The sequence below is a fragment of the Cibotium barometz genome, chromosome 13 (assembly GCF_041138505.1).
Source record: "Cibotium barometz isolate CiBa-2024 chromosome 13, ASM4113850v1, whole genome shotgun sequence".
Taxonomy (NCBI): Eukaryota; Viridiplantae; Streptophyta; class Polypodiopsida; order Cyatheales; family Cibotiaceae; genus Cibotium; species Cibotium barometz.
In genome coordinates, this window is record NC_141058.1 from 18,219,747 (window position 1) to 18,247,299 (window position 27,553).

The 27,553-nt window shown below is 47.4% G+C and overlaps 1 protein-coding gene across 1 annotated transcript; it reads left to right on the forward strand.

Annotated features, from left to right (window-relative positions):
- Window positions 1-27,205, forward strand: LOC147632444 (uncharacterized). The gene is made up of 8 exons (XM_086807269.1): window positions 1-735; window positions 23,324-23,400; window positions 25,185-25,353; window positions 25,496-25,584; window positions 25,899-26,063; window positions 26,379-26,456; window positions 26,548-26,651; window positions 26,769-27,205. The coding sequence occupies exons 1-8, from the start codon at window positions 210-212 to the stop codon at window positions 26,872-26,874; spliced, it is 1,314 nt and encodes a 437-aa protein (XP_086663395.1). The 5' UTR covers window positions 1-209; the 3' UTR covers window positions 26,875-27,205.
- Window positions 27,206-27,553: the final 348 nt, after the last annotated feature.

Sequence of the window (27,553 nt, forward strand, 5' to 3'; positions counted from 1 at the left end):
CATCTTCGTCACGCCTCAACGCTGTATACCCCTGTATATGACTATCGAATCAGCGCTAAGCACAATCTGCAACTGCGATCCTCGGAATTAGGGGTTTCCCTGTAATTAGTTCCCTCGTTTGTACATTTCAGATAAGGCTTTGTTACAGAATCTTAAAGTAGGGTTTTGTTCGACTGCGATTGGAAACTAGGGTTTTGTAGTCTGCATCAATGGACAGTTCTGGATCTTCGGGGGAACCCTATAGAAGACGGAGATATGGCCTTCATTTGCCATTAAATCTGCTGCAAACCCCAGTTTCTGGGTTTCTGGAGCTGCTGGGCGTGTTCAGGGGGCCCTCCCAGCCATCGGATCATGAGGCCACAATCACTTCAGGTTTGGACCGGATTAGGGTTTCCAGCACAGGGCCAGATCGGATTAGGGTTTCCAGCACAGGGCCGGTTTCAGACGATGATGCGGAAGTGTCCATTAGGATCATTGGGGCGGACGAGATGAACCAGATCAGGATAGGCGATGATGCTAGCAGTAGTGCCACATTGTCCCCGCCAGTCACTACCTCCGATGAGGGTGGAAGTAATGCTCCTGCGCCGGCCAGTCAATCTGAAGGTGCAGAAACTGGCACTCTGGCTAATCAGGGTTCACAGAGATACGACTTCCAGCAGATTGCCAGATGGATTGAGCAAGTCCTACCCTTCTCCTTGCTTCTGTTAACAGTCTTCATCCGGCAGCATTTGCAAGGTTAGACCTGCATAATACCACTCTCTCTACTTACAATTTTGACCGTAGACATAGCTAATGGGCAAGCATTGCTACATGTATCTTGTTTTCTGTTAGATTTTTGGGCTTGTACCTAGGTGATGGTGTTGTATGGATGTCAGGACTTATACCTAGGTAATGGTGTTGTATGGCTCTCTCTCACACACACACACACACACAAACACACAAACATGTAAACACACACACCCCCATACACACACACATACATGTGTACACACACACACACACACACACACACACACACACACACACATGGTAGCATCCATGCATGTTTTCATTTTGTTCTCCTGCTTTTATGAGCTTTGGAATACCGCCATTGGGATTGACATCCATCCTCCACCGACACAACACAAAACCAAGGAATGTGGTCACCCCTTCAAGAAGACGTTTCTACCTCCACATGGCATTGCTCTGTCAGGATTGCAGAAGATTCCCCATTGCTACTTCCCGTCGCTTGTATGCATGTACGTACATACATATGTGCATACATACATTCCTCCTCTCGCTTGTATGCATAGTATGCATGCATCCATACATGTATACCAACTACCTACTAATGGTCAGATATTGCTACATGTAAATCTTGTTGCCTCTTAGGGTTATGGAAAAGCAACATACCACATTGATGGATGCCCAACATACTTTTTGAAAATACCACACTTCATCTTGTTTGTTATACTACATCTTGTTTCCCCATTGCTACGTCCTTTCACTTGTATGCATGTACATACATACATACATACGTGCATACATACGTACCTCCTCTCGCTTGTATGCATGCATACATACATCTTCTTTTGAGTCTATCGATTATAAATTTTTTGGTGGGCAGAATGTTTACTTCAAGCATAGTTTAAGTCTTTAGCATTCTACAAGGAAGCACTCTAGTCTGTAATCTACCACTATGAAGAATATGGTTTGGGTGGGCTGTTTCTGTGAAAGGATACCGTTTACTGTGAGCCAGGATTTTGTTTGTTTTGTGCAAGCTTGTGGTCTTTTTCATGCTCAAGCAGGATTCAAACCAAGGGCTGCATGTTGGTAGCTAGAAGTCCTTTTGGACAGTGGATTAGTGTACATTTTTTCTTCACCTAGTAAATTTTATATGTCCTGGCCCAGCCACCCACCACCCACGCACTCACCTACCCACATGCACACATGCACAAGGGATATCAAAAATGAAAGGTGCTTCTTAATTATGCAAATTATTCAAGGCAGGCTCCACACATTATTCTAGATGCCTAGGAATACCCTAAATGAAATGTTTATATATATGCATGTATATATACACATACACGTGTGTGCTCAAGTACACACAAAGTGCTTCTTTAATATGCAAATTAACCAAGGCAGGTTCCACAAATTCTTCTAGATGCCTTGGAATACCCTAAATGAGCTTTTTATATACGTGTATGTTGTGTGTATCTATATTTGTATGTATGTGTGTATGGATACATAATACAGATTTCACATTGTGAAGTTTTTGTCTGAGTTGCGGCCAGTTGATATTGTGCGGTGCATTTATCCTATCAACTACTTATTTGCTGTACTATTTCTTTTTATTTGCTACTTCCCTTAGTGCTAGGCTTCATCATGGCTGAGTCTGCCCTGCATCTCCGAAGGTTTGACAGAAACTCAGTACGAAGGGCTTTGTGTGAATATATGCTCTTATGTGTGTGTGTGTGTGTGTGTGTGTGTGGAGTGCGTGAGTTAACAGTCTTGTGGGTTGACTACCATGAGTATATAGCATGCATGTTTCTAAAAGGTGAATTTGGGCATGTTCCTGGATTCATCTAGGTATATATATATATACATAATACGTATACAACTATATTTTTATATATGTGTGTATGTATGTACATATATACATATACAAATAATAGAACTATATTTGTATGTATGTGTGTATGTATTCATCTAGGTATATGTATACATACACACATATACATAAAACATATATGTAAATACACATATACATGCATATATATGTGTGTGTGTGTGTGTGTGTGTGTATAATATATACAATAAATACATAAAGAAAGAAAGAAAGAAATATAGAAATAAATACATATACACCATGTACACATACATGTATGTACTTACGTATGTCCATATATGTATATGTGTGTATGTAAATATACATTTCACGGACTAGGGAAAATTAGGAGAAATAGGAGAAAGTGGAAAAATTTAGAAAAACTAGAAGAAATTGAAAAATTTTGGAGAATGGAAAAAAATGAAAAATTGGGGGGAAATATTGGCAACATAACACGATGTATTGGACGCTAGAAAGATAAGAGAGGAATTTTCTTCGAAGGTGATCTCTGGCCTCGGGGGACGCATACGGATCATGCCACTCGTACTCGTCAGGGTCCCACTGGAGCCGGGCCAAGAGACGCGCAGCATATGCCCATATGCACCAATCAGAGTCCACATCTGCAGGGTCTGGATCAATATGCCACTTCCGAGAAGCGGCGGCCACTACCCGTATCCTCTGAAAGATGCACTTTGCAACCAAAGGCGACTCCGCCTCCACTCTCTGAAGTCTGCCCTCATCCTGTATCTCATAGTAGAGGCATCTACCATCCTCAGTGCAAGCTCTGACAGCAATCAAGATCTCCAACTGTGTAAAGGCTCCCATCCACCGTGGGGCCGCTGGCTCAAAAGGCGTGGACCACTCCTCAGTGAGAGCCTCTTGAATGTCATCCCTCATAATCAGCCCCCCTCTGAAGTGACTCAGCCTCTCTGCCTGGATCTCCTCCGGGAGACTGCAAAAGGCTTGCCAATCTCCGAAACTGCCTGTTGGGCCTGCCGCCAATGGTCCCCAGGCTAGACGAGGCCGAGAACCCACATATGACCCTGCTCTGTGCGTACTGTGGGGCTCCAGATGAGCGGCTGTCTGGCCCGCTCCTCCTCACAAGTGGGAGGTCTCTGAGAAAGCCCCGGTCTCAGCAACTCCCAAGCTCGCAGGATACTCAAGGCAAATCTGTCCTCCCATCCTCTACTGAGGCCTGTCCTCCTCATCTCTGTGAAGATCCACCGTATCTCTGGTGCCCAAGTGCCCCCTGCTGGGGGAGCTCTAGCCTGCAGCCGCTGAAAAAGAAGCTCCTTCCAAGGCTCAGCGCTTGGAAGTAGCCCCCGAACAATAAGCTTCCCCAACAAGGCTCTACTCTGATCAGTTGGATCTATAATGCCCAAGCCCCCCTGGGCCAGCGGAAGAGTAATAACTGCCCAAGCAACCTTAGCTCGGGCCGGCTGACCATCCCGCCCAGACCAAAGAAAGTTCCTGATCAGCCTCTGTACCTGGCTGATGCAAGAGCTCGAGAAAATCCAACAAGACGTGATATACCACATAGTCGCTAAAAGCACCTGATTTGTCACCACCACCCTTCTAGCCAAGGAAAGCCGAGCTGTACTCCAATATAAAAGCTTCTTCCGAATGCTCATAAGAAGCGGGGCGATCTGTTGCTCAGGTGACAAATCAAGTCCAATCAGGCGTCCCAGATACCGCACTGCTGTGCCAGGAGGAATCCATCTAAAACCCGGGTCTGGGCTCCATTGCGGAGCGGGGGCGCTACTGATCCAAAAAGCCACTGTCTTGCGCCAATTGATCAATGCTCCCGAAGCCACACCAAAAACTTGTAGAGATTGCTCTGCCCTCTGCAGATTGGCCTCCTGGCCATGCAAAAACAATCTCGTGTCATCAGCAAACGAATCAAGCAAGTCCTCACCCCGGACTGGAAGCTGGAGTCCTCTCAAACCAACCTCCTCTGCTGTCAGATACATGCTCATAGTCTCTGCAAAGAAAAGAAAAAGGAACGGAGCGAGAGGGCATCCCTGACGGACTGATCTGGTCAGCTCAAAACTCGGCCCCCGTCCTTCTGCCAGCAACACCTGGCTACGAGCTGTGGAATATAGAGCCGCCACCCCTCGAATCCAGTCTGGCTCAAAACCCAAGCGAAGCATAGTGCCCTCCAGAAAAACCCAGTCGACTCTATCGTATGCCTTCTCAAAATCGAGAAGCATAATGACCAAGTCCTCGCCGAGAGATCTAGCTCGGGCCGTCGCCTCCCAGAAGGTGAAAATGTTGTCAAGGATATTGCGCTCTTTGACAAATCCTGTCTGGGTAGCATGAATCAAATCCCCAAGGAAGGGCTGGATCCTCAAACTCAAGGACTTGGCTAGGACCTGTTGGGGTAAAGGCATTATGTCCACCCTTATAGTGTGTACAAGCCGTGTGTACAAGCCCATAAGTTATAGTACATAGTACACTTAGTACTTTTAATGTACTAAGTGCACTATGTGTACTAGTGCAATATACATGTGTGATAGGGGAGTCACACACTCACGTGGTGAGTTGACTTATCCCCACAACTCTCTCTCTCTCTCTCCCTTGTTTCTCTGTGTATGTCTCCCACATGAAACCTAACCCTAATTAACTCTCCCATCAACTGGTATCAGAGCCCTGGTTTTAGGGTTTTGTTCTCAAGGGTGCAGAGCTGGAAATCGGCGTAGAAGAGCTGCAAAACGACCTCATGTGCTGTACGGACTCCTGTGTGTTGCTGTGCAGACCTGGTAACCCTGGTTGCCTCGCTTCTTCAGCCAAGTCGTAGGCAGCGTGAGCAGCTTGCAGCAGGCGTTGGTCCACAAGGCGCACGGCAAGTGGACTCCGTGGGGAAGCGTGTAGCGCTACTAGGCGAAGGCGTAAAACCGCTCAGCAGCGAGCGAACACGTCTATGAGTCAGCGCACAGCAGGCGGGCGTCCATCGAACACTAGGCAGGCGAGCGAAGAAGAAGAGCAACGGGCGTCGTGCTGCAGGTTCGCGCGCATCTGAGGAGTCGGGCGCCGTGCGTCGCCGACTCGTAGCACCCAGCATTGCTTTTTGATATGAGGAGTCGGGCGCCGTGCGAAGGAGGGTGCGGGGTGTTTACCAGCGCCGTCTGATCCCTCGCCTGCCCAAACAAGGCCCACGCCTTTCGACCAACCCTTACCAGTGCCGTCTGGTCCTTCGCCTGCCCAAACAGGGCCCCGTCTGTGACCAGCCCAAGCCCGACTACAAAAGCAGCAGCAGCATCATTCAACTGGCAAGCGTGAGGAGTCCTTCATCAGCACAATTCTTTCTGCAGCAGCTTCAGCCAAACCCCCCTTTTCCTGCAACACAAAAAAAAAATCAGAAATTAAGAGGTACATGCTTCAATTTTTTTTTTTGGGATTTGCAATTGAGCAAGTACAATTATCAATTGAGCAGGTACAGGTGCCAAATGGCTCAATTTTGAGCGAAATTGGCAAAATTGGGTGACATTGGTCACAATCAGAGTCAATTTGCAGGAAATTGGATGTCGAAATTTGGGGCTTTTGATGTAATTGTGCAATTAAGCATTCATACATGCTGTATGATGTGAGAAATCGCACATTCGGGCAAAATTGCAGCAAATTGCAGTGCAAATCAAGGGGCTTTTGTGCCGATTGGATTGATTTGCATGTAGGCAATCGCATTTGATGCTTTGGGCAATGTGTTGATGCCTGTCAAGCACTCAATGTGCCTGTAAATCAAGGGGCTTTCATGTATTGGATGTATATGTGGCCAGGGGGAAGCATTATGAAGACTCTGGATGCCTTCATGTGCGTCAATGTACCATGTATGATTAGAAATTGATCTTAAATCAAGGGGCTTTTCAAGATTTTATGCTTGTTGAGCTTGGCAAAGCAGCAGGCAACACTTTTATGCCTTGAATCCTCAGAAATCAGCTTGCAGTCAAGGGGCTTTTGCCCAATTTCTGTTCGGGACTGTTGTATACAGTGAACGGGACTGTAAAAGTCTGATTTTCACTCATTTGGACAGCCAGGAGAGCATTTATTGCTACTGTACCTACTGGTACAAATTTGGTACAGCTTTGTACAAGTTTTGGCATGGCTGTACACTGATTTGAGTGAGAAAAGGTTCAATTTCAGTTGTTGTACTTGCCGGTACAGGTTTGGTACATAGAGGTTATTTCTTACCTTTTTGACTCTTTCACATTGGTGAGCACTTAGTACTGTTGTACAGTACTTTGGAAGGGCAACAGAGCACATTTAAGGTGCTGTCCTAAATCTGCAGCAACCAGATTTTGGTGATTTCATCATACAGTGGGAGTAAAGTTGCATTTGTGCTTCCGTAGTGGGAGATAAACTTTGGGAGAACAACTGTGAGCACTTTGTGTGCTTTTGGTGGAGTGTTTGCACATTTTGCAGGGAGTCAGGCATTGACAGGTTGCATATTACTATGGCAACTACAGGTGAGAGCTCTTCATTGCTTCACATCAAGAAGCTTGAAGGCTCACATAACTATGATATTTGGCAAACCCAGTGCTATAATGTGTTGCTCCAGAAGAAGCAGCACAAGCCTATCAAAGAAAGGGGTGTAATGCCCGCTTCTCTTACTGCTGAAGAGTGGGAAGATATGGATGAGCTGGCAAAATCTACTATCATGTTGTCTGTGTCAGACTCTTTACTTTTCAGCATTCGTGAAGAGAAGACAGCTTGGGGAATGTGGCAAAGATTGCAGGACTTGTATGCCCAGCAAAGTGCCTCAAGCAAAGTGTATTGGTTGAAGAAACTCATAGGTCTTCAGATGAAGGAAGGGGCGTCTATGGCAGCCCATCTAAATGAGTTTAATGGTATTGTCAGCCAGGTTATAAATCAAAAGTTGGCAATGGACGATGAGTTCAAAGCCACTTTTCTCTTATGCACTTTGCTAGAGAGTTGGGACACATTCAGGACAGCCACTAGCAATTCAAATGCCATGCTGTCATATGCAGATGTTGAGGGTGCTCTCCTTCAAGAGGAGATGAACAGGAAGAACAACTCTGTTGGAAAGTCCAATGCAATGAATGCACGTGGGAGATCCCAACAAAGGGGTAAAAGCCAAGAACGGGGAAGGAGCAAGTCTCGCTCCAAAAAGGACTTGGAATGCCATTATTGTGGCAAGAAGGGACACATCAAAAAGCAATGCTACAAATGGAAAAATGATCAAAAGGAAAAGGGAAAAGGCAAAGACAAAGACAAAGATGAAGCCAAAGATGTAAAGCCAAAGGGCAAAAGTGGAGTCAAGATTGAAGAAATCAATGTGTCACATGCAGGTGACAGTGAGGATGAGGTCCTATTCACGTCTTCACTTGATGCCCATTCACTTCTTACAGGAGATGGTCATGGTATGCACTCATGGATCATTGATTCAGGTGCCTCCTATCATGTCACAGGTTGCAGAGACTTGTTTGTCAGGTATACTGCTGGCAATAATCGTGGACTTACCATTAAGGCAACACCTACTTTGAAAAAGTAGTGCCTGCAAATGGAAAGGTGGTCCGTCAATGTCGTGTTTTATAAGGATTGTCCAAAAAGAAACACAAATTATGAGAAGAGGATTAAAATGTTATGTCATCTTCAAGATGACCACAAAATTAAGGGCGTTGATATTCCAAAGTGCAAAATCTGGAGGCCTACGGAAAATGAAAGACCAAATATTCATGTACCAATGCAGTCCTGCTATTCAATTCCAGGATGGGACCACACCCAGGAAAGTTAAAAATGAGATGGATAAGCCTTAACTCTATTAAAAGGCTTGTTTGCTATTTTAATGATATAAACCACTCAATGGCAATTCTCGGCGTCACATGATTTGCAATGTTGGTGTTACATGCAGTGAAGGAGTAGTTTATTTGGGTGATAACCATGCATGCAAGATTCTTGGCAGAGGTGATGTGAGGCTTGTGTTTTCAGATGGCTCACAGCTTATGCTCCATGATGTCAGGCATGTGCCTGAGATCAAGAAGAACCTGCTTTCTACTGGACAGCTTGATGATGCTGATTATGTTACCACATTTGGTCGTGGAAAGTGGAAAATTAGTAAGGGCTCATTGGTTGTTGCCAGAGGCTCTAAGGTGGACACTCTTTACTTTATGCATGCAGGTGTTTGTCACCATGCTAATGTAAATGCAACCGAGCTGCCGGAAATCTCTATGTGGCATAGCCGGTTGGGACACATGAGTGTCAAAGGAATGGAGCAATTGTCTCGTTTTGGTTACTTGCCTTCTCTAAAGTTTTCAAGTTTTCAGTTTTGTGAGCATTGTATATATAGCAGGCAACTCCAGTGCCCCCACAAGAAAGCTCTTGGACAAAAAGATGCTCAGTTAGAGCTTGTGCATACAGATGTCTGTGAGATGCCTCAGCTTTCTTTGGGAGGGGCAAAATACTTTGTGTCTTTTATAGATGATGCCACACACAAGGTGTGGGTTTATCCTCTTCGTTTGAAGAGTGATACTTTCTCAGTGTTTGAGAAGTTTGTTGCTCTTGTTGAGAATCAAACTGGCAAAACACTGAAGGCTTTGCGTTCCGACAATGGTGGAGAGTATATGTCCAAACAGTTTCAGGACTTTTGTGATGCTAAAGGCATCAAGAGGGAGCTCTCTACTCCTTATGATCCTCCACAAAACGGGACAGCAGAGAGGATGAACAGGACCATTCAGGAGAAGGTCCGTTCTATGTTGTCACATGCTGCGTTACCTCATGGTTTTTGGGCTGAAGCTGTTATGACAGCCGTTCATCTTATAAACAGGTCACCTAACACGAGGCTTGGTGGGAAAGTGCCACAGGAAGTATGGACAGGGAAGCCTCCGTCATACAAGCACTTGAGAGTGTTTGGTTGCGTTGTGTATGTGCACATACGCAGGGAAATGCGCACCAAACTTGATCCTAAGTCTCACAAATGCATATTCCTAGGATATGGTGACAAAGGTGAAATGGGGTATAGACTTTGGGATCCCGTGAATAGAAAGATTATACGCAGCAATGATGTCATTTTTGATGAAACATGCATGTATAAGGACCTTGCAAGGCAACAGGAGCCTGGCAAAGTCATCTTTGATGATGATGGACATCATGGACAACAACCAAGGGCTGTAAATCAGCCATTACAGCAGCAAAACCAGCCCTTAAATGGTGCTGAAAATGGTCCAAATGGACAGCCAGAGATGGCAGAAGATATCCCTATGGATATGCCACAGTTAGAGGAGATACCGGGCATGATTTTTCAGCCTTATGGCATGGAACAGGAGCCACCAATAGGTGATATGCAGGCTGGACAGCAACCTGCAAATGATGGTCATTGGGTACGGAGGTCCACAAGACCCTCCAGAGCACCTGACAGGTTTGTTCCAGGGGTTGACTACTTGATGCTTACTGACTGTGGGGAGCCCTCATGTTATAAGGAGGCTTTACAGAGGGCAGACAAGGCTCTTTGGGAGCGTGCCATGAAGTCAGAGATGGATTCTCTGCACAAAAATGGTACATGGAAGTTGGTGCATTTGCCTGCAGGCAAGAAGGTTTTGCCATGCAAGTGGGTTTACGGGCTCAAAGTTGCACTTGATGCAAAGCCAAGATACAAAGCCAGGTTAGTGGCTAAGGGCTTCAAGTAGGAATATGGTGTGGACTTTGATGAGATCTTCTCTCCAGTGGTCAAAATGACCACACTTAGAGCTGTGTTAGCTTTGGTTGCACATGATGATCTGGACTTGATTCAGATGGATGTGAAGACTGCTTTTCTTCACGGTGATCTCCATGAGGAGATATATATGCAACAGCCAGAGGGTTATGCAGTAAATGGAAAGGAGAAGCTTGTATTCAAGCTGAAAAAGAGTCTTTATGGGCTCAAACAGGCACCAAGGGAATGGTATCATAAATTTGATACATTCATGAAATCACAGGATTTCAGGAGAAGTGACATAGATCACTGCTTGTACACCAAGAAAGCTTTGGATGGCAGTCTATTGATCCTCATCTTGTATGTTGATGATATGTTGATTGCCGGGAAATCTCGTAAAGGGATGGATGCCTTGAAAAAGAAACTGCATCAAATCTTTGATATGAAGGATTTGGGTGATGCAAATCACATTTTGGATATGCGGATACTTCGGGACAGAAATCAACATGTGTTGTATTTGTCTCAGAAGGAATACATTGGCAAAGTTTTGCAGAGGTTCAATATGGACGGGGGGAAGAAGACTAGTACTCCTTTGCCTCCATATGTGAAACTCAGTGCTATGGACAGCCCACAGTCAGATAGTCGCAGGGCTGATATGGCCAAGATTCCGTATGCTTCAGCTTGTGGCAGTCTCATGTATGCCATGGTTGCTACTAGGCCGGACATTGCATTTGCAGTGGGAGTGGTTTCTAGATACATGGCCAACCCTGGCAAGAAGCATTGGGAAGCAGTGAAAGGTGTCATGAGATACCTGAAGGGCACATAGGATATGTGCATTTGTTTTGGCAAACAGGATGCATTAGTGCATGGTTACACGGATTCAGATTATGCCGGTCATCCAGATAACCGGAAGTCTACTACCGGTTATGTGTTTACATTCACAGGAGGTGCTGTGTCATGGATATCCAAGATGCAGAAGTGCACAGCCTTATCTACTACAGAGGCCGAGTATATTGCAGCCACAGAGGCTTGCAAGGAGGCATTATGGCTGTCTCGGTTAGTGGTTGATTTGGGTTATACAGGGGATATTCCATTGTTGCATTGTGACAGTCAGAGTGCCATCCAGTTGGCAAAGAATCCCGTCTTTCATGCAAAGACGAAGCATGTGGATGTGAAGTATCACTTCATCAGAGAGGTGATAGAGAACAAGCAAATTCAGCTTGTTAAGATTCATACGGATGACAACCCGGCTGATCTGTTGACAAAGAGTTTGCCTCCGGAGCGCTTTGCTCATTGCAGACACTTGATGGGCATTGGATGAGGCCAGTTTCAGCCTTGATATGGCCTTGTATATTATCATGTACATGCTGATTTTTCTTTTCCTTTACTTAAGCGCACTTTGCCTTTAAGTGGGAGGTTGTTGGGATAAAGGCATTATGCCCACCCTTATAGTGTGTACAAGCCCATAAGTTATAGTACATAGTACACTTAGTACTTTTAATGTACTAAGTGCACTATGTGTACTAGTGCAATATACATGTATGATAGGGGAGTCACACACTCATGTGGTGAGTTGACTTATCCCCACAACTCTCTCTCTCTCTCTCCCTTGTTTCTCTGTGTATGTCTCCCACATGAAACCTAACCCTAATTAACTCTCCCATCAGGACCTTGTAGACAGTATCGAGGATCGTAATAGGCCTCCACTGCCAAATATCATCTGACACTCCCTCCCCCTTGGGGATAAGAAAGATCAAGCCCTCTGAAAAACTCTGTGGCATCACACCAGTGTCCGAAACTGTTAGAAGTCATCTCCTGTCTAGATTTATACACCAGGGCCTTTGTTGTGGGTGTGCCTGCCCTTATGAGGTGTTTTATCATTTTTCCTCACTCCCCGTATTTTTCCCCTATTTTTTTCCATTTTTTTGAGGCTTGGGAGGGCTGCCAGAGGGTGCCAAGAGCAGTACAGTGCTGGCTGACTGGATGTTTATCAGTCGTGGGCACTCTTGTTGCTGGCCGACTGGTTTTGATCAGTTTTGGGCACCAGATTGCTGGCCGACTGCATTTATGCAGTCGTGGACCTTTTTATCAGTCGTGGGCTTTTCCTTATGCTGGCCGACTGCCCTCTAGGGGGGTATATATAGGTCCTCAGCCCCCATACCTCATTTGTATCAGTTCTCGGGATCTTCTTGTGTATATAGAGCAGAGTTACACGCCAACATCTCTCTCTCTCTTGTGCTGTTTTTCTGCCTGCGTTTTTGCTCTTGTGTTCCCAGATTTGGTCATCATGCATATTCTGACATGGTATCAGAGCCTAGGCTCTAGATAGGTCTTGGGATTTGTGTGAGCAAGAGGGGGATTGTTTTGTGGCTGATTGGTGGACTATTTTGGACTGTTCGGGAAGAGGAGAAGCAAGAGGAAGGCGGGCTGATTTGCTGGACAGCCACTTGCAGGTTTTAGTTCTTCTTTGTTCCCACCCACCCATCCTTTTCAGAGTACATCCCCGCTATGGCAGATCTGTTTGAGATGGCCGAGAGACATGTGAAGATCCCGACACTCCCCACGTTCCCGGTGGACCGTCAGTTGGACGGGAGCAACTACGGCATATGGAAGGTGATGATGGAATCCGTTCTGGAGTCTTACGACCTCGCCGATTTCGTCGTTGTTGGTGTTCCACGGCCGGAAGTAGAGGAAGGGGAGTTACCGTCAACCCGAAAGGACCGGGAGGCCCAGACGCAAATGTGGGTTCGCGTCAACGCCAGGGTCCGTTCGTTTATTTTCCTCAACTGCACACCGCAGGTAATCAATCATGTCAAGCACATGACGCTGGCCAGAGGTATATGGCAGCATTTGGCCTCACTTTACAACAGGGTATCGCCCATGAAGAGGATTTCCTTGGAAGTACAGATGCGGGTTATGAGCCCTGCAAAGTCGTCGACGATGCGGGAGCATATTAACAAGCTGCAGGCTCTTCAGCAGGAAGTTCTTCAGGCTAGGAAGGAGATATCGTCAGAGGACATGGCCATCACGTTGCTGTCACATTTGCCCTCTTCGTACTCAGCATTTTACTCGTCGTTGATTACCAGTGGCAGGCTCAGCACCATTACGTGGGAGGAGCTTGTGCCCATGGTCCTGGACTAGGAGGAACGATTCACGAACCCTCCTCAGGGTGGAGGTTCGGATGCCTTAACTGGCCAACGGTTGAAAGGCCGTAACTCGGGCAAAGGGAAGGCTTCATCGGAGAAGTCTTCTGAGAAGAAGTCCGACGCTGACCGCGAGAAACTGAAGGCAGAGAGGACCTGTAATGATTGTGGCGAGAAAGGCCACTATTGGAGGCAGTGTCCCAAGCGGAAGACCGAGAAGGGTGAAGACTCCTCAGCAGCAATCATGAAGACTCCGGCTTTTGTGCACCTGGAGGTGATGGACACCGATGCTTCATTTTCTTCAGGCAGGGAGGAGATTGGAGGACTCGCAGCAACGGATACTCGGGAGTGGATTCTCGATAGTGGTGCTTCCAGGCACATGACTCCTTCCCGTTCCGGTTTACAGGATCTCTGCAGGCTTTCTGGTCATATTCTTACTGGTATCCCAGTTCACAGTGAGGGCAAGATGGAGATAGTTCCCGATGGCAGAGGGGGGAAGCATTCCTCCCAGGTGTTGTATGTTCCGGCACTTGGTTTTCATCTGTTGTCAGTGCATCAAGTTTGCAAGACTGACGTACGGGTGGAGTTTGATGAGCATTTTGTTGCTCTCCGGGACAAAGCAACAGGCCAAGTGGTTTGGGAAGGCGGAGTGGAGAATGGAGTTTACAGGCTTTCAGCACTCTCTCTCCCAGGTCCTCAGGATTGTGATGAGTGGCAGTCTGGTTATGGCTACTCAAGTGTGGATACGCTGCAGGTGCGGGCTTTCCGAGACTAGGTGGTGGATAGCTTGCCAGTAGATGGCAGCAGTTGGCAGGAACTTTCCAGTACTGATGTTGGTAGTTCGTGTGTTCGTGAGTCAGAGGAAGCTGAACAGGTCACTTATGCTCTGATGTCTCGTCGTGTTCGGGACATAGAACTTCCAATAGTTGAGGATGTTCTTTCCACTGGGACCTTTCGGAAAGCCAGGCAGGTGGCAGGTGCTTACTTGCAGAAGGAGGTGGTTTCTCCAGGCTTTGTGGTTCCGGATTCAGAGGGGGTGGTTGACAAGTTTCATCAGGTTTCCAGGACTTGTTTGTGCACCGTAACAGGTGTTGATCCTTTTGAGCAGTGTGATGTCTCTGTGACTCAGAAGCTGTATGGTTCATTGATCTGGTTGATGGACACCGGATTGGACGGGAGCTTCCTGATGAGGCAGTTGAGCTCTTGGTTGCGGATGTCTCTTTGGGAGGCAGGATTGCGTTTCCTGTGGTTTCTGCGGCATGCGAAGGATCATGGACTCTTGTACACAGGAGGGGGATTGTTGGATGGAGTCCGACTCCACGGTTGGAGTGACTCGGTTTGGGGAGGAGATCCGGACACGAGGGGATCTACTTCAGGCCTAGGAGCAGTTTTATGGAGCAGGAGGAGGTTACATTGCAGGTTTGGGCTTCCACTGGAGGAACCCATGGTCATCGAGAGGCACTTTGTTCGTGAACAGATCGTTGCTGATGACATCTTGCTGGAGTTCTGTTCGACGGAGGACAGTACGGTGGACCTCTTCACGAAGTCGCTCTCTCAGGATTTGCTCAGGCGGCACCCCAGCTCCCAGTGGTTGGTCACACAGCCAGGAGCTGAGAGGGGGTGTTAGAAGTCATCTCCTGTCTAGATTTATACACTAGGGCCTTTGTTGTGGGTGTGCCCGCTCTTATGAGGTGTTTTATCATTTTTCCTCACTCCCCGTATTTTTCCCCTATTTTTTCCCATTTTTCTGAGGCTTGGGAGGGCTGCCAGAGGGTGCCAAGAGCAGTACAGTGCTGGCCGATTGGATGTTTATCAGTCGTGGACACTCTTGCTGCTGGCCGATTGGTTTTGATCAGTTTTGGGCACCAGATTGCTGGCCGACTGCATTTATGCAGTCGTGGACCTTTTTATCAGTCGTGGGCTTTTCCTTATGTTGGTCGACTGCCCTCTAGGGGGGTATATATAGGTCCTCAGCCCCCATACCTCATTTGTATCAATTCTCGGGATCTTCTTGTGTATATAGAGCAGAGTTACACGCCAACATCTCTCTCTCTCTCTTGTGCTGTTTTTTTGCCTGCGTTTTTGCTCGTGTTCCCAGATTTGGTCATCATCTCCGCTGCATATTGTGACAAACATGCTGAAAACACTTGCGGAGGCCTGGCCCCAAAAGGTCCCAATAGCGCATAAAAAAGGCAGGCGTCAATCCATCCTCCCCAGGGCAACTATGACGCGGGAGGGCCCTCAAAGCCTCACCAAGCTCATCCTCTGAAAGGGGCTCACCCAAAGCTGTGCGCATACGATCTGTGACCCTCCTCTGCACATGGGCCCACACAGTCTGTTTGCAAGCATCACGTGCCTCCGTGGCTGGCTCCGCTGAAAGCAGGTCTCTGTAGAACTCAGTGGCAATAGCTCTAATCTCCTCGAGCTTAGTGGCTAACGATCCGTCTTGCCTCCTGAGCTGGCGTACTCCTGCTCGAGCATGGCGGAGTCCGGTGATCTCAAAAAACCCCCCAGTCACTCTATCACCAAGCTGAGTCCATTGAGAGGCTTGGCGATGATAGTGTCTCTGCTCCTCTGCCTCTCTAACCTCCTGGCGTGCCTGGCTCAGCTGGGACGCCACCCACTCACATGTAGGCTGCTGCTCCTGAAGGCGCTGGAGCGAAGCAAGGCTACGTCTCAAGCGACGCTCCCGCTCTCGTGTCTCTCCTAGCCGTGTCAAGGCTGTAGCGTGCAAAAAAGAGCTGAGCTCGATGAGCCCTTGGGCACACTGGCGTGCTGCATCCAGGTCAGAGCTCTGGCTATCTTGCCATATCCTCTCAATGTCCTCAAAAAGACTGGGGTCTGTAAGTATCCTCTCTGGTATCCTCAACTGCAAGCTGGTCTCCCGTGTCCTCTCCTCAAGAGTCAAAATAACTGGTGCATGGTCTGAGAAAGAGGTGCCAGCGAGAATGCCAACGGAGCCACCACGCTCCCCGAACCTGTCGCCCACATAGAAGCGATCAATCCGTGATAGATTAGTCCCTCCTTGCCGGTGATCCGACTGAGAAAAACTAAGACTGTCATGAGAATGGGAGAAAGCCTCATGCTGCCATGCATCAATGATCCGCAGTGTCATACAAAATCGCTCCCAAGCTGCAAGCTCCGTGCCGTGCACTGTAACATGATTGCCTCCCACCCTATCGGTCGGGTCCTCAAGCATGTTGAAGTCTCCCCCAACACACCAATGTGCGGCCTCGGGCAATGCATCTGTAACAAGGGTCCAAAACTCTACTCTGGCACTAGCATGATTGGGCAAATAGACATTGAGCACACCAATGTGCTCATCGTGCTTCCTCAGAATAACATATTGCGCTCTACCAAGCACAGTGACCCCGCGATCCACAATGGCCTGCCGCCATGCATCCGCAATGACCATACATACTCCTCCCTGCCCACCCAAGGGGCCAAAACGTGCAGACCAAAAAGTGTCCCATCTACGAGATATTACCGAACTATATCTCCGAATCCTGCTCTCACTCAAATGGTGCTCCTGCATCATCAGAATATCAATATTGCCCCCAACCAGGCATCTCTGAAGCTCCTGCCTCAAGCAATCACGATAATGTACATAGTGTGCACCGCCAAGGCCCTGTACATTCCATGAGATGATCCTCATGGATGACATGCTGAGGTGGAGGCTGTCTCAGCCATACGGCGGGCCTTCGCAAGCGGCTTGGATGGAGAGTAATCCCCATCCGAGCGACTACGAATCTGCCCACCCAGTGTGCTACAAGAGTCTCGGACCAAGCGCCAGTGGCTGTCCCATAGTGACTGCCTCCCGCTCGGAGAAAGAATCCTCATGTATGCATACATAGCCAGGGTCTCGCGCTAGGTCCGAACCACCAAGTGTCGATTCCCGGAGGCATCCGCACTCTCGGTGTCAGAGAAATGAGCCAACTCCCAGAGTCGGCCTACCATGTCTGCAATCTCCAAGTCGCTCACATGGTGAGAAAACTCAACTGCCTGTGTCTGCAAAATACTAAGAGCAAGATCCAGAGTCCACTCCCGGTCGCGAGTGCCGCAAAGAGGGAAGGAGAAGGCCACCGCTGAATCAAGTGCCTCCTCCCCTCGGGCCGGAAGTATCACCACATGAACTCTGATAGGTGCTGGCTCATGGGGGCCCTCCGCTCCAAATAGGCGTGTAAAGGAGTAGTCGAAAGCCTCCGAGCGCTGTCTAGTGTCGAGACTACTCAGCCGACTGCGGATAGAGGATATCCGTGAAGCATGAATCGGCATGGTAGGTCTCCTCTGCGGTACACGAGCAAGGTCGGTGCTCAGTGCCTGCCGGACTGCAGGTGAGCGCCAGGGCACTGCTAGTGCCTCCCGGGGAGCTGAGACGAGCGGAGGGGGGGGGAGGGGGGGGAGAAGGGGGTGGGGAAGGAGACGCTGAAAATGCGGGAGCGGGAACGGGAGGAGGCGAGGGTGCGAGGCGGGAGGGGGGGACGGGGGAGGGGGGGTGGAGGTGAAGGGGGGGGGGGGGGGGGGCGCTGGCATCTCCTAATCCTCAGTCTGCGCTGGGGTCTCCTCCTGGAGGGGAGCAAAGCTGTTCCTCACTGGAACCCAATGATGCTGAGGTTGTGTCTGCTGCTGCGTCGGTCTCTGGGCATGCTGCTGTGGCTGTCTCTCTCTACGGCGCCCCTGTCCAGGCTGCCAATCAGAGGTCTCTGTGGGCTGAGCAGGTGTCCCGGAGGTTGCCTGCCGAGCCGCATATGTGGGGACGGGCCATCGGAGGTCTGCTGCTGCGGTGAAGGTCGGGGTCTCCTGCGAGGGCAGGCCTTGGCCAGGTGGCCGACCTGCCTGCATATGAAACACTGGTTTGGGAGCCCCGAAAACTCCACTCTCTGATCGATCCATCCCCCCCTATTCTAGGAAACTGAATGACCTTCGGAAGGGAGGAGATGTTAGGAACCAAAACTTTGACCGAAGGAAGGCCAGCTGCTCTAGCCACCACTGAAGCTGCTGTGGGGCCAGTCTCAAGCACCGAGCCCACCAATGATCCTATCCTGGAAAGGAGCGGAAGGTACTCGCTGCGAAGTCTAGGAAAGCAAACTGTGACATGGAATAGGCGCTCTCCCTGCTCAGCCGCTGTTGGGTTGAAACCATGCTGCCAATGTCTGAAGAAGGCCCGAGCGCCCCTGATGTCAAGGGGACTCATGGCTAGGACCTGGGCCATGCTCTGGGCTATCTTGAACTCAATCTGGTAGTGTCCGTGGCCCAGTAACTGAACGTCCAGGATCTTGCCCACATCTGCAAGAAGGCGGGCGAGAAGATCCCGGATCTCCCCTCTGCTGGGGCGGGTGCCAACTATACGGCAGATGGTGGAATGTACCTGGAGGCGTTCCACCTTTGCGGCGAGGCTCGCTTCCTCTTCTGGCGAAAGAGAAAGCCTGATGGGGGTATCCTCTGGGGCGGCCGAGGGGGCTGCGGAAGAGTCCCTCTGAGGTGAGGCGGGAGGGGCCTCCATCAGAGTCTGAAGCTGAGTCGAGGGCGAAGCGGAGACGGATGGTCCTACAAGAACCAAGCTGCACGAAAACGGGGGGAAGCGCGGAGCGGGGAGGGAAAGACCGAAAGCGAGGGGGGGAGGGGCGGATGACAGAGGAGAGAAAAAGGGGGGGGGGGAGGCGAGGGGAAGCGGGGAGGGAGCGGGAGCGGGCATTGGGAAGGGCACGATAGGGGGCGGGAAGGGCGCGAAAGGGGGGAGCGAAAAGGGGGGAGAAGGGCAGGCGGGCGTGAAAGGGGAGGGGGGGGTAGGTGGGCGCGAAAGGGGAGCAGGGGGCGCGAAAGGAAGAGGGGGCAGGCGGGCAAGGGTGGGACGCGGAGGGGGGGGCGCGAGCAGGCGGGGACGAAGGAGAGGGCGAAGGCAGGCAGGCAGGCAGGGGGCGATGGCGAAGGCGGGCAGTAGGCTCGGGGGGGGGGGGGGGGGGAGAGCTTTAGCGAGCGTCTCTGTCATCTAGAGCATTTGCCAAGTGGAGGATGGATTATGTTGGACCCATTAGCCCAATCAATTTCCAAAGATTGAACCATCAGTTTTCGAACCTTGCAGCACCATTGACAGATTTGCTCAAGGGAGTGAAGACTAGTCACAGGAAAGACTTTGGAGGTGTTCTTTGCTCTGCAAAAGGTGGCTTTAGAAGCACAAGTCCTCAACCTCGCATCATGGGATGATCCCTTCGAGGTGATCACTGATGCTAGTAATCTCACCATTCGAGTAATATTGCAACAAGAAGGCGTTTCCCAACATTTCGATGGATTTCGTTGGACCACTTCGTGCATCTATTGGATCTCGGAATACTTAGTGTATGACGATAGTTGACAGATTTAGGAAATTTTGTATGCTTCTACCATGCAAACAGATGGCCACAGCAGAAGATATAGCCTGGCTCTTTCTCCAACATCAGTATCCAGTATGTGGTTTGCCATGGCCCATTACTTCAAATCGGGATCTGAAGTTTACATCTCACTTCTGGCGAGCTTTGATTGACAACTTTGGTACCAAATTGCAATTGTCCAGTGCATTCCATCCTCGGACCAATGGCCAAACAAAGATTTACAACCACTTGGCTTTCGATGTGCTTAGAGTATTGCTATGATCAGCAGTCGAAGGGGAACTTCATCTCCCGTTGGTGCAGGCGATTCTCAATGACATATACTCTTTGTGTTGGCAGAACACCTTATGAGGTGGCCTTGGTCGAAGATTTTCATCCCTCCTCACGCGAATGATATCTCCTTGGACGTCAACAAGACATCAGAAACCTTTTCAAGCATCATTGAGTCAGTCAAAGAGCACCTTACCAAAGCTCAAGAGGCTTATACCAAACAGGAAAATAAGTCAAGGAGAGACGTCAACTTCAAAGAGGTTGATTGGGTATACGTAAGGATCATGAAGCAAAGACTCAAGCAAGTGGGCAAACGCTGTCCAAAGTTATCATTCAAGAGTTTTGGTCCTTTTCCCATCATCAAGAAGTTAAGTGATGTCGCCATGCAACTCAGGTTGCCAAATAGTTGGATGATGCACAATGTCTTCCACGTCTCTTGGTTAAAGCCTTATATCGTACCTTCATTACAGAATGTCTCAGAAGAGCAGCAGCTAGAAATAGTTGATGATTCAGAAGTGATAGAGTCCGAGTAGATCCTTCTACATCGTTGGAAGCATGGTTGTGGACGACGACTTCACCAATTTTATACCAAGTTCAAAGATTGAGGGACCCAAAGAAGTTGTTTGGCTAGATGATGAATTCTTTCTCGAGTATCCACAGTTATTGGCACGACTACCTTGAAGCCATGAATGTGCCGCCAAGCTAAGTGGGAGGGAATGTCACATGCACCCATGCACTGCGGTGCACGATGACACGTTGGCTCATCAACAGTGCAAGGATATTTTGTCGTATGTCGTGACCTCTTTGTGAACCCTAGTCCGGGACATGTCAGGTACGAGCTACATAGGTCAGTCTCCCAGCCACGGAGGTCTCTTAGGGCAGTCCTCTTAACCCACTTTGGAGAATTCAGCAAGTAGTTCTCATGTAGATGTCAGCATTAGGTTAGAATGCATTAGATCATGTTAGATGCAGGGGCCAATGGAGGGGACGGCCTGCAAGGGGTGTAAATACCCTTAGCCATCATCTAGGCCCAGTCAGCAGCCCTAGATAGGGCCTTGGCAGCAGTCGGCCAGTAGACAGGACAGCTCACGACTCATTTCAGCATTTAATGCTAATAAATCCAGTCGTCGCAGATATTAAACAGACCGACAGCAGGGTAAATCAGCCGACCAGCATCCTATGGATATATATAAAGGCGAGCCAGCCATAGTCCATAAATCATCAGATAAAAGTCAAGTTCTCAAGCATCAATCAAGCATGTGCATTGTGTCCTTAGGCAACCAGCCTTTGCATACTTTCAGCATTCTTGTGCTTTCAAGCTCAAGGCATCCGAAGCTCAGTCTCTTCCCAGAGTTCTCAGCACACCAACCCTCAGTCTCGGGCCGGTGTATTCTCTTCGAAGATAGCTTCACAGTTCGCCTACAACTTATGCACAGTTCTGCCCGACATTTGGTCACTTTGTCCTTGCGTTTGGCAGTCTCTACCATGTTGGCAATTCTTCTCTATTTTTGGTTGTTCTCTACTCCAAGGTTATGGCTCTCTACTATCACTAGAGGCTGCCCTAATGCTGTCTGCTCTCTTTCTCTCTTTCTCTTGAAGGCTGCCCATGAAGTATACTGGTTGTTGGGTTCCATCACGAAGAAATCTTGAAGGCAAGGGTATTTGATCATTATATAGCCATTGGGCATTTGTCTTTTTAATTGGTCAATCATTGAGCACTTGCTAAAGCAATGGGTATGCCCTCTCTCCTGATCGACTTTAAGCCACCATGAAGGGCCATGGACCCTTCTCGATGCGTCCGTTCACTAATGTCATCAACATCAAATTCAATCTCCCTGAGAACATCCACGATGCAACCTTTATGTAACTAGCGCAAAAGGGGGTTTCACAAAACGCTTGACCATTAATGCAATTAAACACTTAAATTGGCCACAACCTTAAAAAACATATGCCACTCAACTCCACAAAACTCTAAAAGAGAGATGTGCACGTTTGAAACACCACATAGATGCCGGAATGGGTCGACCCCCCCCCCCCCCCCCCCCCCCTGTTTGTCTTTTTAATTGGTTAACCATTGAGCACTTGCTAAAGCAATGGGTATCCCCTCTCTCCTGATCAACTTTAAGCCACCATGAAGGACCATGGACCCTTCTCGATGCGTCCGTTCACTAATGTCATCAACATCAAATTCAATCTCCCTGTGAACATCCACGATGCAACCTTTATGTAACTAGCGCAAAAGGGGGTTTCACAAAACGCTTGACCATTAATACAATTGAACACTTAAATTGGCCACAGCCTTAAAAAAACATATGCCACTCAACTCCACAAAACTCTAAAAGAGAGATGTGCACGTTTGAAACACATAGATGCCGGAATGGGCCGACCCCCCCCCCCCCCCCCCCTTTCCCTCGCCGGGGAGTATTTTATTACCCAAGGAATAAAATATCATGTACAAGGTATGGGGGAGCACATGCTTCAGATTATCCACATACAACCATGAATAATTCATATACACGGGCTGTCATGAAAAAGCCCCATGAAAATGCCAGGAATATGTATCTTCCGTGTGGATACCGGCCAACATAGCTTATTCAATAGATCATAAGTCCATAAAGCTGTCCATAAGCCCATTTGGCTGAATCATAAGCCCATAAGGCTGTCCATAAGCCCATATGGCTGAATCATATGCCCATAAGCCTGTCCATGAACTCGTATGGCTGAGATACAATACCCATGGCAATTGCAAGTGCCCAATGGCTCAAATACATGCCCAAAGCTTAGGAAGCTGGTGGTGTAAAATCCATAATTGGCTCGTTTTTTGCACCCAATCAGTAAGTTAAGGTTGCCTTGTAGTACTCATGCTATTTCGTCAGGATTAGTGCAAGGGGGTTTTTGGTAGGCACAGTAGTGTGTGCACAAGTGTTGATTGAAGCCATGCAGGAGGAGAGTGTATGGTAGTAGAGAAACGAGCTAAATGTGCTTGGCAGCTTGGCAAATCTAAAGGTCAAGGACTTTCCAGGATTCATGAATGGCTTCGAGTGTGGGTGTAGGGTTATAGCCTATTACTACACCCACTTAGTCTGTCCTATTTGAAAATCCATGGTATAAACTAAGGACCTCTTTTGAGGTAACTTACGTGGTTATGAAAGTACCATCTTTTGACAATTTTGTAATCTTGGACCATCTCTATTGTCATGTCTTGAGAAGACATTTTTTTAACGTTTTCAGTTCATGTAGAACACTTGTTTATATGCAATTATTTTGGATCTCTTTCAATCTGCAAAGATTTTTTTACGATGTGGGCGTTTTGCAGGTTTTCTTGTAACTTTCTGGCTCTCTATTGTGATGATTAAGGCGAATGATATTCTTCGAAAGCAAACAGCTCTGAAGGTAGGCTCCGCTACATCTTAGATGGTTAAGGAGGAGATCTTATTGGTTACTGGTCTCTTAATTTGTAGCATTATCCTATGTATGACTTTTATTCGAATTTTTGTATGGATTAACATTTGGAAAAACTTGGCTGAAATGGGAATCCATTGGGCCATAATTTTATGGCTGATTACAAAACTCATGATGTTTGTGTCGCCACACTCAAGGAGCTCCTTGCTTGTTATCAATTTCACAGTGATCTTCGCCAATACACTGTATTGTTTTATGGCTTCATTGTTGTCAAATCACAACATTGTGCTGATTAAGTTGAATGATATTCTTCGAAAGCAAACAGCTCTAAAGGTAGGCTCCGCTCCATCTTAGATGGTTACGGAGGAGATCTGATTGATTATTGGTCTCTTAATTTGTAGCATTAACCTACAAAGGACTTTTATTTATTCAAATGTTTGTATGGATTAACCTTTGTAAAAACTTGGCTGAAAAGGGTTACTGGAAATTCAATGGGCCATAATTTTATGGCTGATTACAAAGCTCATTATGTTTGTGTTGCCACACTCAAGGATCTCCTTGCTTGCTATCAATCTCACAGTTATCTTCACCAATACACTGTGTCTCATTTTATGGCTTCATTGAAGTCATATCACAACATGCAAAACTTTGTGGACAAGAGGAAGGCAGTCCTCCTCAAAGGCTGATGCCCTCCTTGTCGTCTTTGAACAAACGGTGCCTTAAAGCACATAGTTCACCACCTTCTCATACTACAACCAATGGATTATTTAAGGCCATGTTAGCCATGTAGATGGATTGGTCATACATGGCTCTCTAATAATGGGTAGAGGGTTTTGCCTCATTTTCTAGGTAAGGCTATTATTGCCTACCACTGAGGAACTATGAGAGATTAAGTGAATCCTAATTGATGGGCAGAGGCTGAAATGACCTTGGAGGTTAGGAATGCACAGGTGGATGAGGTGAGGGTTTCTAAGTCACTAAGGTTCTTCCCCATGAGGATGAGCAGGCTGGGAACAGATGAACAGCAGTAGATTTGGGCATGTTTTGCAGCCCATAGCAAGCAGCCCTGTCCAGGGCTAGGTATGTACAGAAGGGCAACAAGGGACCATTTAAGATATTTCCCTATTTTCGGGCCCAACCACGGCCGCTTGAAGTTCCTTCTCTTATTCTTCCTTGTACATCTCCTATTCTTCCTTGTGCATTTACTTCTCAAGTTCTTGTAGTACCTTTGGAGTTCGGTCTTTTTAGTACTATCTTGAGTTCAGATGTTTGCTTGTATTGTGATTCGCATAGGGTGAGAGGAAGAGCTTGGTTATCCTGAGGAACTATAAGAGATTAAGTGAATCCTAATTGATGGGCAGAGGCTGAAATGACCTTGGAGGTTAGGAACGCACAGAGGATGAGCAGGCTGGGAACAGATGAACAGCAGTAGATTTGGGCATGTTTTGCAGCCCATAGGCAGCAGCCCTGTCCATCACTAAGGTTCTTCCCCATGAGGATGAGCAGGCTGGGAACAAATGAACAGCAGTAGATTTAGGCATGTTTTGCAGCCCATAGTAGGCAGCAGCCCTGTCCAGGGCTAGGTATGTACAGAAGGGCAACAAGGGACCATTTAAGATATTTCCCTATTTTCAGGCCCAACCACGGCCTCTTGAAGTTCCTGCTCCTATTCTTCCTCGTGCATTTACTTCTCAAGTTCTTGTAGTACCTTTGGAGTTCGGTCTTTTTAGTACTATATTCAGTTCAGATGTTTGCTTGTATTGTGATTTGCATAGGGTGAGAGGAAGAGCTTGGTTATCCTGATGGTCGCAGCTGGGCTGTTCATGCAAATCACTGCGGTTTACTGGTGGTATAGAAAGGAGGAGTTACTGAGACCTCTACTGATGCTTCCACCCAAGGAGATCCCAAAGTTTTGGCATGCTGTATTTATCATCATGGTGAATGGTATGGAAGCTCTGGTGCATTAAAAAGCTTTAAAGCGGCAATATGCAAACTTACTTAAAGTTGTCTGTTTGTCAATGCATTCTTCACGTCCTGTATATCTATTCTTTGCTGAGTGGCAATTTTTGATTTGGTTTTTCCCAAGATACGATGGTTAGGCAAGGAGCTATGGTCTTGAAATCTGGGCTTCTCATTTATTACAAAAACACACGGGGTCAGAACTATCGCCGACAGGTACATTCTCACTCATAGGCTTGTGACAAATCCTAGGCTTTGCAAGGTTGCTGTCTATGTTAGTAGAATTACAGATCTCAAATCCTCCCCTCTTGCAGGGTCACTATTTGGATCCCCCTCCCATGGCCCTCAGACAGCGATCTCCCCTGTCCAAACCCCTGCCTGTTGGAAGGGCAGCGGTTTGTCCATAAAGAACCTCATTAAGAACTAGGGCACTTTGATTGGCTTTTCTATAATAAGAGTTTTTTTTTTTTTGGGGGTTGTTGTTGTTGTTGTTGTTGGGCTTATTTGTTGTTGATGTTGCAACCATGCAGGGTCAGCTGCTCACTTTCGTAGAGTATGTTCTACTTCTATACCGAGCTTTGCTCCCGACACCTGTCTGGTATCGCTTCTTTCTGAACAAAGAGTACGGGAGCTTCTTCTCATCCCTAACGACTGGATTGTACCTGACTTTTAAGCTTACATCTGTTTTGGAAAAGGTAACCAGACCAACCTTACTATGAGCATGCTTACCACCTTTCTTAGTTAGTAGTTTATAATTGTATGGAATATGCATATGCGTGTGTATATAGACATGCTTTGCACTTGCATGCAGCATGCATATGCCAGTGTGAATGGACAAACAAGTCTGATGCTTTTTGAGCGTTGAAGACTGTGGATCGAAGGGTAAAAGAGAAGAAAAAGGTTGCGGAGTGGGCAATGGCCCCCATCAAACCTGGAAAGCCATTTTTTGAGGTCTAATGCCTACTTGGTACATACATCTAAGGTGGACATTGCCTATGGATTGTATGCAGGTGCATATGTTTATCGCAGCCCTGAGGGCACTTTCACGGAGGGAAGTGCAGTATGGATCCTATGCAACAACAGAAGAGGTATTCAAATCTTTCAAGCTTAGTTTGATCCACTATAGTCTTGCAAAGAGTAGTCCCATGCTTTCTATCCAAAAACGTTGTGTTTTCCCAGGTTGTTGCAGCAGGGGACCTATGTGCAATATGCCAAGAGAAAATGCATGCACCGATCTTGCTCAGCTGCAAACATCTGTTTTGTGAAGATTGTGTGTCTGAATGGTATGTCAGTAAAGTTATCTTGATTTTGCTGCCTCAAGCCTCAATCTTTGGTATGTGCATCATCAAACTCCATTAGGTATTTGACACATCACGTCATATGCTGGTTGTTACAATCAGGTTTGAAAGGGAGAGGACATGTCCGCTGTGTCGTGCTGTTGTAAAGCCGGCGGAACTAAAGTCATTTGGGGATGGCTCAACAAGTCTCTTTTATCAGATGTTTTGACTGAACCCTCGTGCTATGCTGTCTAAAGGCTACAACTGTGTATAGAAGTGCATCAAACAATCGAAAAAGTTATGGACAAGGCGGGGTTTGTTCATATTGGCAATGCTGCCCTATCCAAGTGGCATTATCATGTGTTCCATAGCTATGTTATTGTAACAAGTCTATATATATGAAAAACAATCCTGGCATGATGAGGTCCAGGATTGTGATTGTAACAGTAGGATGGATGCAATTCAACCCAGAATGTGTGGAGATGCTGACTTCAGCAGAGCTCTTCTCACAATTTTGATCTTCCTCATAAAGATGAATAATGTGATGGGTTTACCTACAAGCTGGTGCTCGTATCATATTGCATTTGTTTATTTGTTTGTGCTTCACTTGTATCACTCTTCTTGTGAATCTCTTGATGATTTCTACTTCTTTCTGCACGGTTCTGTTGCCACTGGGCTCAATATCACACCAGCCAATTAGTTATTTTGGGGCAATTACACACTTCTAGTGCAGTGCTCCAACAGGTTTTTAAATAGTAGGTCTAGCTTTCAACCTTCAGCACACCTCCCCTCTATTATGCAGTCATGAGCCTGCTAAAATTACAACAAAGCTCACTGCAGGAGCTTCGGCAGAGAGGCACATAGGTTTTGTGGAGGTTTATACTCGGCAATTAGCACGTTCGGTACAG

Coding starts and splice junctions, on each gene's coding strand:
- LOC147632444 (XM_086807269.1), top strand. CDS start 210: ATGGACAGTTCTGGATCTTCGGGGGAACCCTATAGAAGACGGAGATAT. Junction 736..23,323: donor CATCCGGCAGCATTTGCAAG/GTTAGACCTGCA, acceptor GGCGTTTTGCAG/GTTTTCTTGTAACTTTCTGG. Junction 26,457..26,547: donor CCTATGCAACAACAGAAGAG/GTATTCAAATCT, acceptor GTGTTTTCCCAG/GTTGTTGCAGCAGGGGACCT.